The sequence below is a fragment of the Ornithorhynchus anatinus genome, chromosome X2, assembly GCF_004115215.2.
Source record: "Ornithorhynchus anatinus isolate Pmale09 chromosome X2, mOrnAna1.pri.v4, whole genome shotgun sequence".
Taxonomy (NCBI): Eukaryota; Metazoa; Chordata; class Mammalia; order Monotremata; family Ornithorhynchidae; genus Ornithorhynchus; species Ornithorhynchus anatinus.
In genome coordinates, this window is record NC_041750.1 from 26535967 (window position 1) to 26550938 (window position 14972).

At 49.6% G+C, this 14972-nt stretch overlaps 1 protein-coding gene across 2 annotated transcripts in view; it reads left to right on the top strand.

Annotated features, from left to right (window-relative positions):
* Positions 1–14972, top strand: part of CDKAL1 (CDK5 regulatory subunit associated protein 1 like 1) — a 303837-nt gene that overhangs the window by 225423 nt on the left and 63442 nt on the right. For both annotated transcript variants that reach the window (XM_029052781.2, XM_029052782.2), the window contains 2 exons: positions 3360–3540; positions 13960–14022. In XM_029052781.2, the coding sequence (XP_028908614.1) occupies positions 3360–3540; positions 13960–14022 (244 nt within the window). The remainder of the gene's footprint in view (positions 1–3359; positions 3541–13959; positions 14023–14972) is intronic.

Below are 14972 nucleotides of genomic sequence, written 5' to 3' on the forward strand. Positions count from 1 at the left end.
GAAGACCCTTCTTTGCAGTTAAAGTGGCTGAACAAGTGGGTGGATTGGTCATTTTAGTTACCATTAACAATAAAAAAAAGTTAACACCCTATTTTAAGGAGGAACCCAGGAATTCACTGGAAAAACAGACTTTTTAAGAGGCAGTGACCAAGTCATGTTAAGGAACTGGGTATTTTATTTTGGGGTGAAGCAGCATGGCCTAGTGGAAAGAGTATGGGCCTGGAAGTCAGAGGACCTCGTTTCTAATCCCAGCTCTGCCAGTTGTGTGACCTTGAGCAAGTCACTTCATGCCTCTATGCCTCAGTTTCCTCAACTGTAAAATGGAGATTCAATACCTGTTCTTCCTCCTACTTAAACTGGGCACCCCATGTGGACTGGGATGCTGTCCAGCCTAATTATCCTCTACCTACTCCAGCTCTCAGAACAGTGTTTGACACTTAGTAAGTGCTTAAATATCGCCTCCCCCCCCAAAAAACAACCCCAACTGATTAAACTCCATTAACTCAGTTCGTGTGGGGCTCACCGTTATTGCTATGCCCCTAAGGGAAGAGATCCCAAGAGCATTTGAGGGTGAAATAAACAAGCAAGTGAGTCTTTCAGAGAAGTTGAAACAGGCACAGAGATTGAAATACAGTACCCTCTCAATTATCTACACTAATGGAGGGGAACCTTTGTGTGGATAATTGAAAATTACAGATAATACAAACACTTACTCAACCCACTGGTCCAAAGTGAAAAGAAAAAAAAACACAATCTCTTGGACTTCAGGGGTTTGCTAGGTTATTTTTCGAATGGAAGCCTGGGCTTTTAGAGCCTCAACCTCAGAACTGAATGTTGGCTCCACGCGGGACTTGGGAAAGAGATGGAAGGGAGGGAGGGAGTGGACCCTATCAGGTGACTGAGGAAATCACAAACTGAGGTCTGGGGAGGCGGATTGAAGCAAAACTCGGTGGGAGGTTGTTTGGGGAGAGGGCAGTGAATACCTAGTCATTTCAGCAGGCGAAATAAAGCTTTAACGGGAGGCCAACTCCTGCAATAATCCAGTGATCCCTGGCCTCAGAACCTTGAGATAAGAGAATAATGAAATCTCAGGGGTGAATTGGGATCAGGTGGAGGAAAATCATTGACTTTGGGGAAGAAGGGACACTGTCGAAGAGCAGGAGAAGTGCTTGCAAGCCTCCGTCGGGCATGATGTGTCGATTCATTCAATCACATTTATTAACCGCTTACTACGTGCAAAGCTCTGTACTAAGTGCTTGACGTGCTGGGGAGATGGGGCTAGGGTCACACTTTTCCCTGGGTATATCTGGAGTATATCTGGAGTGTGGTCTTGTGGGGACCCTAGCATGGCTGATCCTGACCCCTGATGTGCTCCCCCGCCCCAATAATAATAACCGTTGGGATGTTTGTTAAGCGCTTGCTATGTATCAAGCACTGTGTTAAGTGCTGAGGTAAATACAGGGTAGTCAGTTCTGAATCCCTTACCCAAATGAGACTCGCAATCCAATTAGGAGAGAGGACAAGATATTGACTCCTCAGGAGGAAGCTGAGGCATAGAGAAATTAAGTGACTTTCCCAAGGTCACACAGCAGACAAGTGACAGAGGCGGGATTAGAACCCAGGTCTGACTCCCAAGCCCGTGTCTTTCCAGTAGGCCAAGGTCGTTATGGGCAGGGAACGTATCTGCTAATTCTGTTGTATTGTACTCTCCCAAGCGCTTAGTACAGTGCTCTGCAGATAGTAAGCGCTCAATAAATACCACTGATTGAACTGAAGGCCACATTGCCTCTCATCATAAGTGCTTAACAAATACTATAATAAATAAATGAAGACCTTGAAAGCGAGCCCCCTTTTCCAGGAGACTTATTCCAAAAGAGAAACGATTCCTACAAACTTGTTCGAAGGATTCAAAGCCATTGCTCTGGTGATCAGAATCCAAGATGATCAAAGATTAGTCTCAACTTGCAGTTTGCGTTGACCGGGTTGCGTTTTGTTTTTTCTCGTCGTTTTACCACCACTGTCCTTTCAGGCAAATTGAAATGTTAACACGAAGCCCTAATTTGGAAATATGGGGCTTTTTATCAGGCTGCTTTAGAGCCAGAATATTTAACCAAAGGGGTTCTTAACATCTCATCAACTCTACACTCACAGTTCATCTCTGCTCTACCTTCCTTTTGACGTTTTAGCATAGCTTACGATGGATCAGACCAAACGAGTCGTGGACCGTCGTCTCCATTCTCGTTAGCTGCTTCTCTCCTAATGCACTTTCTGAGCAAATCCAATGATTGCGAGGTTTAGTCCGTCTCCTTATAACCGTGCCGACTGTAACTGTACCACCTGAGGAGAGGAGGAGATCCCAACTTCAGAGGGGAAGGCAGCGGATGCTTTCTAAAGAATAAATTTGCCATGAAGCCGTAGACACTGATTCTGTGTCTATCTCGGTTGTGGCTACTTATTTCCAACAGAGCAGTTAGGACTGATTATTTCTTGCCTCTCATCAAAAGTGCTTAACAAATTCTATAAAAAATAAATGAAGACCTTGAAAGCGAGCCCCCTTTTCCAGGAGCCTTATTCCAAAGGAGAAATGATTCCTACAGACTTGTTCGAAGGATTGAAAGCCATTGCTCTGGTGATCAGAAGCCAAGACGATCAAAGATATGTCTCAACTTGCAGTTTGCGTTGACCCACGTGCGTTTAGAAAGCAGCGGATGCTTTCTAAAGAATAAATTTGCCATGAAGTCGTAGACACTGATTCTGTGTCTATCTCGGTTGTGGCTACTTACTTCCAACAGTGCAATTGGGACTGATTATTTCTTAAGCAGTGTAGATGCCGCCGTTCTGTTGCTAATCGCTATAGGGGTGGGATTTTGTATATAATTTAAGGGACTTTTTTTCCTTTCCCCGGCATTAATGGTTCCAAGTAAATATTGTCAAGTGCCCTAGAGGAAGCTGCAAGAAAATGGAAGAGAACCTCCAGTTTTTAAAGTAACTTCTTAAAATTCCCTTTGCCTTTGTTTCCTTCTTCAGGAGGTATGCAAGAGAAAGCTGATCAAATGAATCAACTGAGACTGAGTTTTGCTTAGATATTCCGAAATTTGAATCAGTGCAGTGAAAACGGGCTTTGTCCATTTGTATATTGGTCCATTATCCAGATTGGCCAAAGTTGAGGCGACAGATCAGTGATTTTCATTTGGATCATCGTCTTTCCACTGTACATTACGGGCAACTCCACAGGAGCTGAAATAAGAATAATAATAACTGTGGTATTTGTTAAGCGCTTACCGTATGCCAGGCACTGTACTCAGCGCTAGGGTAGATACCAAGGCTCCCTCTACATAGTTTCCTCTTGGTTTTCCTAGGGTTCCGGGAATTACCATCGCCACAGACATCATTTGCGGCTTCCCCGGGGAGACGGATGAAGACTTCCAAGACACCGTGAAGCTGGTCGAGGATTACAGGTTCCCGAGCCTCTTTATCAACCAGTTCTACCCACGGCCTGGGACCCCTGCCGCGAAAATGCAGCAAGTGCCCGCGCAAGTGGTAAGTGCCCCCCGCCCCTTGCTAGGGAAGCAGCCTGGCCTAGAGGCCAGAGCACAGGCCTGGGAGTCAGGAAGACCCGGGTTCTAATCCCGGCCGCTCGTCTGCTTTGGGACCTTGGGCAAGTCACTTCATTTCTCTGTGCCTCAGTTCCCTCACCTGTAAAAAGGGGATTAAGACTGTGACCCTCATGTGGGACAGGGACTGTATCCAACCTGATTAGCTTGTATCTACCGCAGCGCTTAGAACAGTGCTCGAGACATAGTAAGCGCTTAACAAATGCCATCATAATTATTATTATTATTTTGTGACCCTCCCTGATCCCAGCATTCCAGATGGTCGAGTCAGAAAGGAAATCCATCAGAGAGGGTTTTCACCCAAGGCAGATTGCAGTTCCAGGAATCCCACATTGCGCTCTGCCTTCCATCATATTTACTGAGCGCTTACTGTGTGCAGAGCACTGTACTAAGCACTTGGGAGAGTACACTCTAACAATATAACTTGCAGTGAGCTTACAGTCTAGAGGGGGAGACAGACATGAATAGAAAGAAGTAATTTACAGATATGAACGTGAGCACTGTGGGGCTGGGAGGGGGCATGAATAAAGGGAGCAAGTCAGGGCGATGCGGAAATTCTCGTGGTTCTCGCTTTCTTTTTGAGTGAAGCGGTCCCGAGATGGCCCATGGAACTTTCTGTGCCACAGATGAACATCCGGCTTCTCGCGCGCTTTCCTAAAACCCCACGGCACTCACAGACCCACACTACGGCTCCGTATTCACCCACAAGTATTCCTGCCCCCTCCCCTACTTGCCCCGAACCAGGTGGCTCATCTCCTCACCCTCCCCTTCTCATCTCCCCCTCAACACACACGCGTACACGGCGGGCACCCATCGCACTTACAAACAGCAGTTGGCGTCGCATGGCAAATGCCAAGGCTCCTGGCACCGCAGCAGCTCTGTATTTACCCTCCTGTCACCCAGACTTCCCCTTGCCAGTTCCAATTTTTCACTCCCCACTGGCAACCGGGCGACTGCTAATCTCTGTGTCGGTTCAAGATTAATCTCTTTTTAATTTCCAAGAGTTCCGAGGCGCTTTCCAAGGAAGCCGGGCACTCCTCGCTCTCCAGGAACTAAATACTCCCAAACTTGGTTTTTGGAAGCTTTTGGGATCGGAGTGGTTCATTCCACCTTGAGCAAGACCAGTGCAGTAAATGGTTCTTAATGTTGTTAGCACAAGGAAAAACTCGTAACTAGACTTGTAAGCTCATTGGGGGCAGGGAATGGGTCTACCAACTCTCTGGTCTCTCCCAAGCGCTTAGTACAGTGCTCTGCACGCTGTCACCAATCACTCAATCGTGTTTATTGAGCACTTACTATGTGCAGAACACTGTACTAAGTGCTTGGAAGAGGACAACACAGAATTACCAGAAAGTTTCCTGGCCCATAAAGAGCAGTCAGTCAGGCAGCCGGTCATATTCATTGAGCGCTTGTGTTTATGTGCAGAGCACTGTTCTAACCACTTTGGAGCGTACTGCTACTACTACTACTAATAATTATGGTATTTGTTAAGCCCTTACTATGTGCAAAGCGCTGTTGTATGCGCTGGGGTAGATACAAGGTAAGCAGGTTGTCCCACATGGGGCTCACAGTCTTCCTCCCCATTTGACAGATGAGGGCCCTGGGGCCCAGAGAAGTTAAGTGGCTTGCCCAAGGTCACACAGCAGACAAGTGGTGGAGCGGGGATTAGAACCCACGTCCTTCTGACTCCTAGGCCCAGGCTCTATCCACTAGGCCACACCGCATCTGCTACTATCCAATGATATAACAGTCTAGAGATGAGCAATAAATGCCATTGATCGCTAGAAGAAACCTGGTGGCATAAGGATCCTTGCAGCCTAGAACTGAGAAGCAGCGCGGGCCTGGGAGTGAGAAGGTCATGGGTTCTAATCCCGGCTCAGCCACTTGTCTGCCGCGTGATCTTGGGTAAGTCACTTCAGTTCTCGGGGCCTCAGTTCCCTCCTCAGTAAAATGGAGATTGAGACTATGAGCCCCACGTGGGACGGGGACCGAGTCCAACTTGATTTGCTTAGTACGGTGCCTGGCACCTGGAAAGCGCTTAATAAATACTACAGATATTACTATTATTATTGTAATTAATTGCTTCCTGCCTTGGGTGAGCATACACCCCGATCAGCTTGCCCTCTGGGTTTGACATTGGTTCGGGAGCGTCCTGGGCCATCTGGGTCGTAGGGATCTTTGCACTCAGGTATTACAATGGCAAACAAAGAAGATCAAATGAATGTACCCCAGGCACGGAGTAATCGCATCGAATCTTCGGAAAAGTCATCGTGATTATATTTCCATCCAATTTCCTTTGCAATTGTGATAGAGGAGTGAGGTTTATTAAGCTTTAGAAAAGAATGGGAAGAAGAACCCACATAAGCCTTGCCTGCCTATTATATGAGTCTGATTTATGAAAACTGTAATGTGGAACGAAAACACACTTTTATGACCTCAGGTTGGATTTTAGAAGGGAGTACACCCTTCGAGGAACTTCCAAAGTTAACGAACCAAATGAAGGTCTCCCCTTTTGGACTTCGTCTAGATCTGAGATTGTCTTGTGGGGCGAGAGTATGCCATTTGTTAAGATGGAGAAGCAGCATTTTTTCAAACTGCTTCCCGCTAAAACGTCCGCATCCCAGCATTTTTCACCAGGACACTAGAACACGCTTGCCCTTTGGTGCTAGTGCAGTTCTTCGAAACATCCCTATCGCTGTGAGCGTCCTTAAAAATCCACGACAGATCAAGAGCTCTTGGATTATTGGCCTTTTTTGACCATTTTCTGTGTGCTGAGGTCTGGAGAAGGATTCCATTTGGACTGTGAGCTCCACGTGGGGCAGGGACTGTGTCCAACCTGATTGACTCGTCTCCAGCCCAGCGCTTAGTGCAGTGCCTAGCACATAGTAAGCACTTAACAAATACCACAATTATTATTATTATTATTTGGAGACAGTCCCTACCTCATATAAGAGTCATAACCTACTGTGGCCTATGGGGCTCACGACCTATTTCACCATCTTAATCCCCATTTTATAGATTATTTATTTATTGATATTAACATCTTTCTCACCCTCTAGACTTTCAGCTCACTGTGAGCAGGTGTGTCTGTTTGTTATACTGTACTGTCCCAAGTGCTTCGTACAGTGCTTTGCACACAGTAAGCGCTCAGTACATGTGATTGAATGAAAGAATTCAGATGAGGTAAATGAGGCACAGAGAAGTCAAGTGACCTGCCCAAAGTCACACCACAGACAGATGGTGGAGCCCGAAGTGAAACAAGTGACGTTTCCCCCAAGAGACAGTGGGAGATTCAAAATCAGAGAAGTGAAGCGCCTTGCCTAAGGTCACACAGCGGGTAAAAGTGGAAGAGTTAGGATTAGAACCCAGGACTCCTTGACTCCCAGGCCTGTACTCTTTCCACTAGGTCAGGCTGCTTCTTTAAGGAAAACACAAACCCAGGACCATCAATCAATCAATCAGTGGTGTTTACTGAGCGCTTACTATGTGCAGAGCACTGTACTAAGCCCTTGGGAGAGCACAGTACATCAGATTTAGCAATCGGGACCGCAGAGAGCACATCAGAGCTCCGTGTCGAAGTGGACCACAAGGATGAGGACCTAGCAGGGTGGGGTCGACTGCTTTTCCTCAGCCCAAAAGAAACATTTCACGGAACCCAAAATGAGAACGATTGGGCCGTGTATTCGGTGGCCTTTCCAGTTACCAAAGAAAAAGATCCGTTGTCATGAAAGCTGCAGATAAACAATATAATGGACGAGTTTTAATATGCAGAACAAAAATCAGTCTATCTTTGAAGCGAGAGGTCAAAAAGCCCAGCCACCCCTGAAATGAATTTTGGACTCTTTTATGATCGGAGTGATGGAACAGGGAGTGATATCAGGGCCAGTTGCATTGCAGATGGAAATGATTTTTTATAGCCGGTGTTGAATCCGATGTAGGGAGTAGAAAAACCCAGTCTACACTGTCATTTCTACCCTTTCAAGCCACTGCCGCAGAATCCTTAAAAAGGCCAGCGATGAGCTAATTAAGCAGCTCAGTAGAAACTGACCCCCTCGACGGTTTTCCAACTCCTTTTCCATTCAGGTGACCCCAAAAGTCAAACCTCACCGTGGGGGAGACGCGTTGGTTTTTGATCTTCTAGACTGTGAGCCCGTCGTTGGGTCGGGATTGTCTCTTCTGTGGCCGAATTGTACTTTCCAAGCGCCTAGTACAGTGCTCTGCACACACAGTAAGCACTCAGTAAATACGATCGAATGAATGAATGATCCGCTTTTTGACCCAGACTGCCCAGCAACTTTTTATCCGCAAGTCGGAGGCGTTTGGATTTCTCCGTCCTTAATCATCACGGTTTTCCCGATGTGAGAGTGGACCCAGGTGTTTCTGGGGGAATTACAACTGCTAAGGGAGAGCGGCCAGTCAATCATTCAATCGATCATATTTATTGAGCACTTGCTGTGTGCGGAGCACTGGACTAAGAGCCCGGGAGGAAACAACAGCGTCGGTAGGCACATTTCCCGCCCATAACGAGCTTACAGTCTAGAGGGCAGTGAGTCAACCCCATGGCTCTGGGTTGGCTCTTCTGATCGGGGGTTGCAGGGGCTCAATAAAGTGGAGAAGACGGGGAGGGTCTGTAGATCCGTTAACGGCGTGGCCGAAGCGGAGCCGACTCTAGGTTTCCGCTGTCCAGATGCCGAAATAGTCGTATTTCAAGGCAGAAGAAAGGCACGTTTTGCATTCTGGAAGTGGGCGGGACCTCTCAGAATCACGTGTTCTTCGAGAAGCAGGGTGGCCTAGTGGAAAGAGCCCGGGCCTGAGCTCTCAGCCGAGTTCCGGTCCCGGCGCCACCACTTGTCCGCTGTGTGATCTTGGCCCTCGGTTACCTCATCTGCAAAAGGGGATTAAGACTGTGAGCGCCACACGGGACCGTGTCCAACCTGATTACCTTATATCTACCCCCACACTTAGAACAGCGCCCAGCACATGGTAAGCGCTTAACAAATACCGTTACGAAAAATGTTCACAGTAGCAGCATATATAGAGTACCCGCTTAGTGTGGCACACTGTACTGTGGGCAAGTCACTTAACTTCTCGGTGCCTCAGTTATCTCATCTGTAAAATGGGGTTGAAGACTGTGAGCCCCACGTGGGACAACCTGATTACCCTGTGTCTACCCCAGCGCTTAGAACCAGTGCTCTGCACATAGTAAAGCGCTTAACGAATACCAACATTATTATTATTATTACTAGATGCTTTGGGAAGTACAGAAGAACAAAGTGACACGGTCTCTGCCCACACGGATTTTTAGTGCAAGGTGGGGATCTCTGAACGTTTCTCTGAGAGCATTCCCATCTCATTTTAAAGGGTAATCAATTAGAAGTTGGAACCTTTTTCTTGGGCAAAGATAGTGATGTTGAATATCTGTCCCAGTCCCCATTTTTGACAGGTATGTCGTAAAAGCTAGCATTTACCGTCTGAAGAGCAAGCCTGCCGTCCAGCTTGATTTTAAAATGTTACCGTGTCATCTTCTCAATTTCGTTGATTGTAGGGGTCGGGCTGTGGCATTCAGTTGTTGCTTTTGGCCTTTTTTCCCGTCCTGTGTCCCTCCCTCTCTAGATGTGGAATCTGTCAACCCAATCTCGCCGGTTCCCTCATCTGTCATTTTTCCCCAGCGGGGATCGGGGAAAAGAGGCAGAACACGGAGCCCGGGATGCGAAAGCCGAGAGGCCGGGGCACTGGCCAGCATCGATTCCCTGTCAAGTCTAATGGGCAGAAGAGATTTCAGATGCTTGGCTTTTGACTTTTCAACTTTTACTCCGTACCCGCCTTCCCCTTGCCTCTCATACCTCCCACCCGGCGGCCGGCGGCTTACATTTTATTTAGCAGTTTGCTGCTGTGGAAATGTGGACTGGGCTTCTGCTCAGGGACACCGTGGAGTGGTGGATGTGGGAGGAAGGCTGTCTAAGAGCCAGGCCCGGAACGTCTTGGGGTTAGCCGTCCCCGAGGCCTGCCCTCCCTACCGTTCTCCCGGGGTCCTGCTTCCAGTGGGCCACAGTCACGAGGGGCCAGACCGGTTCCACGTCACTCCTGGGTTCAAGAGAAAAGGGAAAAGTTGGACTGGTCTCCCTGGGGGCAACTCCTGGCTGGCTGCCGTTCTTTAAGGCAGGGAACGAGCAGTCGGGACATTCATCTCAAGATCCTCAGGGAGCCCTGGGCAGTACTGTCGAGGGAACAGAGAAGCAGAGTGGCCTAGTGGACAGAGCACAAGCCTGGGAGTCAGATGGACCCTGGTTTTAATCCCGGCCCCGCCGCCTGTCTGCTGCGTGACCTTAGACGAGCCACTTCATTTCTCTGGGCCTCAGTGACCTCATCTGGAAAATGGGGATTGATTCATTCATTCATTCAATTCATTCCATAGTATTTATTGAGCGCTTACTATGTGCAGAGCACCGGACTAAGCGCTTGGAATGAACAAGTCGGCAACAGATAGAGACGGTCCCTGCCCTTTGACGGGCTCACGGTCTGATCGGGGGAGACGGACGGACGAGAACGATGGCGATAAATAGAGTCGAGGGGAAGAACAGCTCGTAAAAACCGATGGCGACTAAATAGAATCGAGGCGATGCACAATTCATTAACAGAATAAATAGGGTAACGGAAATATATACAGTCGAGGGGACGAGTACAGTGCCGCGGGGATGGGAAGGGAGAGGTGGAGGAGCAGAGGGAAAGGGGGAAAAGAGGGTTTAGCTGCGGAGAGGTGAAGGGGGGGTGGTAGAGGGAGTAGAGGGAGAAGAGGAGCTCAGTCTGGGAAGGCCTCTCGGAGGAGGTGAGTTTTAAGTAGGGTATCGAGACGGTGAGCCCCACGTGGGACACGGATGGTGTCCAGTCCAATTTGCTGGTATCGTCAACAGTGCTGAGGACAGTGCCTGGCACATAGTAAGCGCTTAAGAAATGCCAGTTATTATGTCAGTACCAGACTGGGCTCAGACAAGGAGCCTGCGGTATGGCCAGTCGAGCTGACTAAGTGCTCTATGGTCAGCAGTGGCTCTCCCAAGTTCCCTTTGGCCTTCTTGTGCTGGCGGGGCATGGTAGGGGGTAGCTGGGAGTTGGTGGGGGGAAACGAGCGATTCACATCAAATAGCTGCTCTGAGGGCGGCGCTTACCTTCCTGTCAAGTGATTTTTCCCTGGCAGCTCAGGAAACAATCAACCCAGAGAGTGCAAATCAACAGTGATGATGAAGACCAACACGTCCCGAGCCCTGCCCTTTTACTTTTCCAGGGGGTTAGCGCCGAACCAGAGGGATTTCCCATCGGGATCCGCCGGTGCCGGCTGCTGATGCTGGCAGGAGCCAAGCCGGATTGTGGAGCAGTCCACCTTCCCCTTCGGCCTCGGGTTGAGCCCCGTTCCGGATGGGGCCGGCTTCTTTCCCGGTTCCCCAGGAGGCCTTCCCTGACGGCCTTCATTTCCTTTTCTCCCACTCCCTTCTGCGTCGCCCTGACTTGCTCCCTTTATCCATCGCCCTCTCAGCCCCGTAGCATATCCATAATTTATTTATTTTTATTAGTGTCTGGCTCTCCCTCTAGACTGTAAGCTCGTTGCGAGCAGGAAATGTGTCTCTAAGAGGGGGGCGAGGTGATTGAGTGCTTTAAAGCCGGCGGTGAGGAGTTTCTGTTGGATGCGGAGGTGGTTGGACGACCACTGGAGGTTCTTGAGGAAGAAATGCACGTGTCTTTTTTCAGGGAGAAATTTTGATTCCTCACGAACCCAGAAACTCCTTGCGCTCCGGCCCCTCGGGCCAGACCTGAGCTCAGCAGAGCTCCTTGCGTGAAGGGAAACATTTTTCCTTCACTAGGGCAACTGCAGGTCCTGGACCTGTCTGGGGCGGATGATAAGACAGAGGCCTGACTCTCCCACGCTGCCTCTGCCTGTCCCAAGGTTATTTATAGCTGACGGCTGAACTCGCCCCAGGAGTTTCTGGATGCAGATCAGGGTCTACTGGTGTCGGCGGAGGAGGAGGGAAAGAGAGACCATTCCAGAAAAGCCCTTCGAGAGAGGCCTAACCAACCTCTCTTGGCAGCGTGGCCTAGCGGATGTGGCTCGGGTCTGGGGGTCAGAGGTCACGGGTTCTAATCCCGGCTCCGCCACTTGTCCGCTGTGCGACCTCGGACTTGTCACTTCATTTCTCTGGGCTTCAGTTACCTCATCTGGAAAGAGGGGAATAAGACTGTTAGCCCCGGTTGACATTGATTGTATCCCACCTGATTAGCTCGTGTGTTCTTGTCTGTCCGTCTCCCCCGATTAGACCGTGCGCCCGTCAGAGGGCAGGGACCGTCTCTATCTGTTACCCATTTGTATATTCCAAGCGCTTAGTATAGTGCTGTGCACATAGTAAGCGCTCGATAAATACTATTGAATGAATGAATGAATATCCCAGCACTCAGTGCCTGGCACATTGTAAGCACTTAACAAATACCATTAAAATGTAGTAAATAAAAATTGGGTCTTCAGAGAAGCACGTTTCCCTGGCGGGATTCCCCCCCAGGCACCGGGTTTTGGTGTGTGGGATCCCGACCTGTCAAAGATGGAGGCTCTGAGAAGACACCTGATTGGAAGAGAGGCCGGTGCCCTGACGTCAGGGAGGTGTCATCACTGTGTTCATCAGGACCTGGGCTTCTCCTGCCAACCGCCAGTCACTGGCCCGCCGTGTGACCTTCGGCGAGTCACTTAACCTCTCTGAGTCTGTTTCCTCATCCGAAAAATGGACCTAGGAAAGACAGCTGTTCGCCCTTCCTTTTTAACAGTAGGCCCCGTGTGGGACAGGGTCTCCATCCTGTGTGTTTATCTTCTGTCTCCCACGACACAGTGCTTAATACATAGTGAGCGCTTACTAAAGACCCCAGCTACTTACAAAAGTGTACCATTTCAGGGACCCGTCCCACAAGGGGTTCACAGACTTAATTCCAGTTTTACAGATGAGGTAACTGAGGCACAGAGAGGTGATGTGACTTGCCCAAGGTCACACAGCAGACAAGTGGCGCATCTGGGATTAGAACCCAGGTCCTTTTCGGGGCCCTGAGAGGAAGTCAAGGAATCTACGTTGGCCCGAACCCAGGGGCGCTCTCACCTGGTGTGAGCTGTAGTTCACCCCACAGTCAGAGCACCGAGTCGGATGTGCGTCCTCGGAGAGGGTGCGGAGGTCCTTCGGCAAGTCTGCGCTCGTGGAGCTCAGCCGCACTTCCAGTGCCAGGGAGAAGGAAAATTAATCGGGAAGGGACTCCCGGAGGCCCGCTTAGCACACCATCGCTCTGCGCACCATTAAGAGCTGAATAAACGCCGTCGACGGCTTCATCGGAGGAGGAGATCATCGCAGGAGGGCTTTGATGAGAGGGGAGAGTTGCCTGGCTGCTGGACTTGAGGTCGAGCTGGGCTTCCAGGGCATTCCAAGGTGGGACCCTCCGACCGGCCGGTGGCCCCAAAGAGGGCACCGTGTGCCCCGGCCCCGAGTCCGGAGCCCGTGGGTCGTTCTGTGCCCGGGCTGCGCCTTTCCTTCTGGAGGGGAAGGAGCTTAAGGCGGCCCCGACCCGCCAACTTCACGGGCGGTATTTGCTCTCCAGACTGCACTTTGGCCACCCTCCTGACGCGGCCGAGTTCACCGGGGAACTTGTTGAACGTGTTTATCTTTCAAACGCTCAGAGACTCAGCAGGTGGTTGCATGACTGGTAGCATTTGTTTTAACAGGCCAAAAAGTGGGAGGTAATTTAGGTTATCTCACATTATGAGGCATTAGGAAAATACCTAATTATTTCCCCTTCTTTGGCCCAACTTTTCGTTTCAGTTGAAATTGCTGATAGCAGGGCCCGACAAGTTTGATGTGGTCTTTCTAATCCCGCCTGCGTGTGTGGAACTGAAGGTTCCTGCCGGCAGGGTATTTAGGGTCACCGATGAGGTCGGGTGGGAAGAAAAGCCCTGTCCGTGCGGGTCACTAATAATCGTCTTGTTTTCAAGTTCCGTTTGAGTCAGTCGTGTTTATGGAGGGCTTACTCGGTGCAGGGCGCTGTACTAAGCGCTTGGGAGAGTATAATAGAACTGTAAACAGACACATTCCCTGCCCACACTGAACTTACAGTCCAGAAGGGGACAAGCATCCAGTCTGAAAATAACCCAAGCAAATTCGGCTTGTCAACAGGGAGCGTGTCGACCAACTCCCTTAGATCGTACTCTCCCAAGCGCTTAATACAGTGGTCTGCACGTAGTAAGCGCTCCATAAATACCGTTGATCGATCCCATGCCCTCCCCCGTCTTGTCACCTGCTGTCTCTGATGGCTCCGTTTCTTTACCTTGCAGAAGAAGCAAAGAACAAAGGAGCTGTCTCAACTGTTTCATTCCTACAATCCCTATGACCACAAGGTAAGGAGAACGGTATCGTCCATTCATCCGGGGGGGGGGGGGGGCGTATGAACCTTGAGAAAGCCGGCGCGACGCAGTGGGAAGGGCGGAATTCCGGGCATTCCCGGAGACTCGGAGTCAGACTCCCATGTTGAATCCAATCCATGAGCCCTGCGAGGTCATTCGATGATGATGACCCTAAAGATAGCATTTCTACCCTAGGCCGACGATGGGAGGTTTTCAGTTCTTGTACAAGGTTGCCATAATAACAATGCTAATAATAACGATGATGCTAATAGAGCACGGTGCTGGGAGCCAGAAGTACCTGGGTTCTCATCCGACTCTGGCTCTGCTTGTGACCTTGAGCGAGTCACTTCACTTCTGGGCCTCATCGCCTCATCTGTAAAATGGAGATTACGGCTGTGAGCCCCGTGTGCGTCCAACCCGATTAATTTGTATCTACCCCAGGGCTTAAAACACTGCTTGGCACATAGTAAGCGCTTAACAGTAATAATAATTGATAAGGGCTTACTCAGTGTCAAGCACTAAGCGCTGGGGCAAGCACAAGATAATCAGGTCCCACTTGGGATTCACAGTCCGAGTAAGTGGGACATCAGATGCCGATGCTCCATTTTGAAGATGGGAGACCCGGGGCACAGAGAAGTTAAGTGATTTGCCTGAAGACGTACAGCAGTTAAGTGGCGGAGCCCAGAGAAGAACAGATCCTCTGACTCCCAGGTCCGTCCTCTTTTCACTAGGCCGCGCGCTGCTTCTTGCTGTGTGTAGTCTGGAGACCGTAGAAGCAAATGGTATAGGATGTAGTTATTTCAGTCGTTCAGGGGATTGGTCCGGTGAAAGGCTATCCTAGATACAGTCTTCATCATACCTGAGGGTTAGTGGGGACTGGTAAAGAAAAAACTAGCAGCGATCAAGCTCAACACTCAAATGTTTGAGTTCATCTAACCATCAGT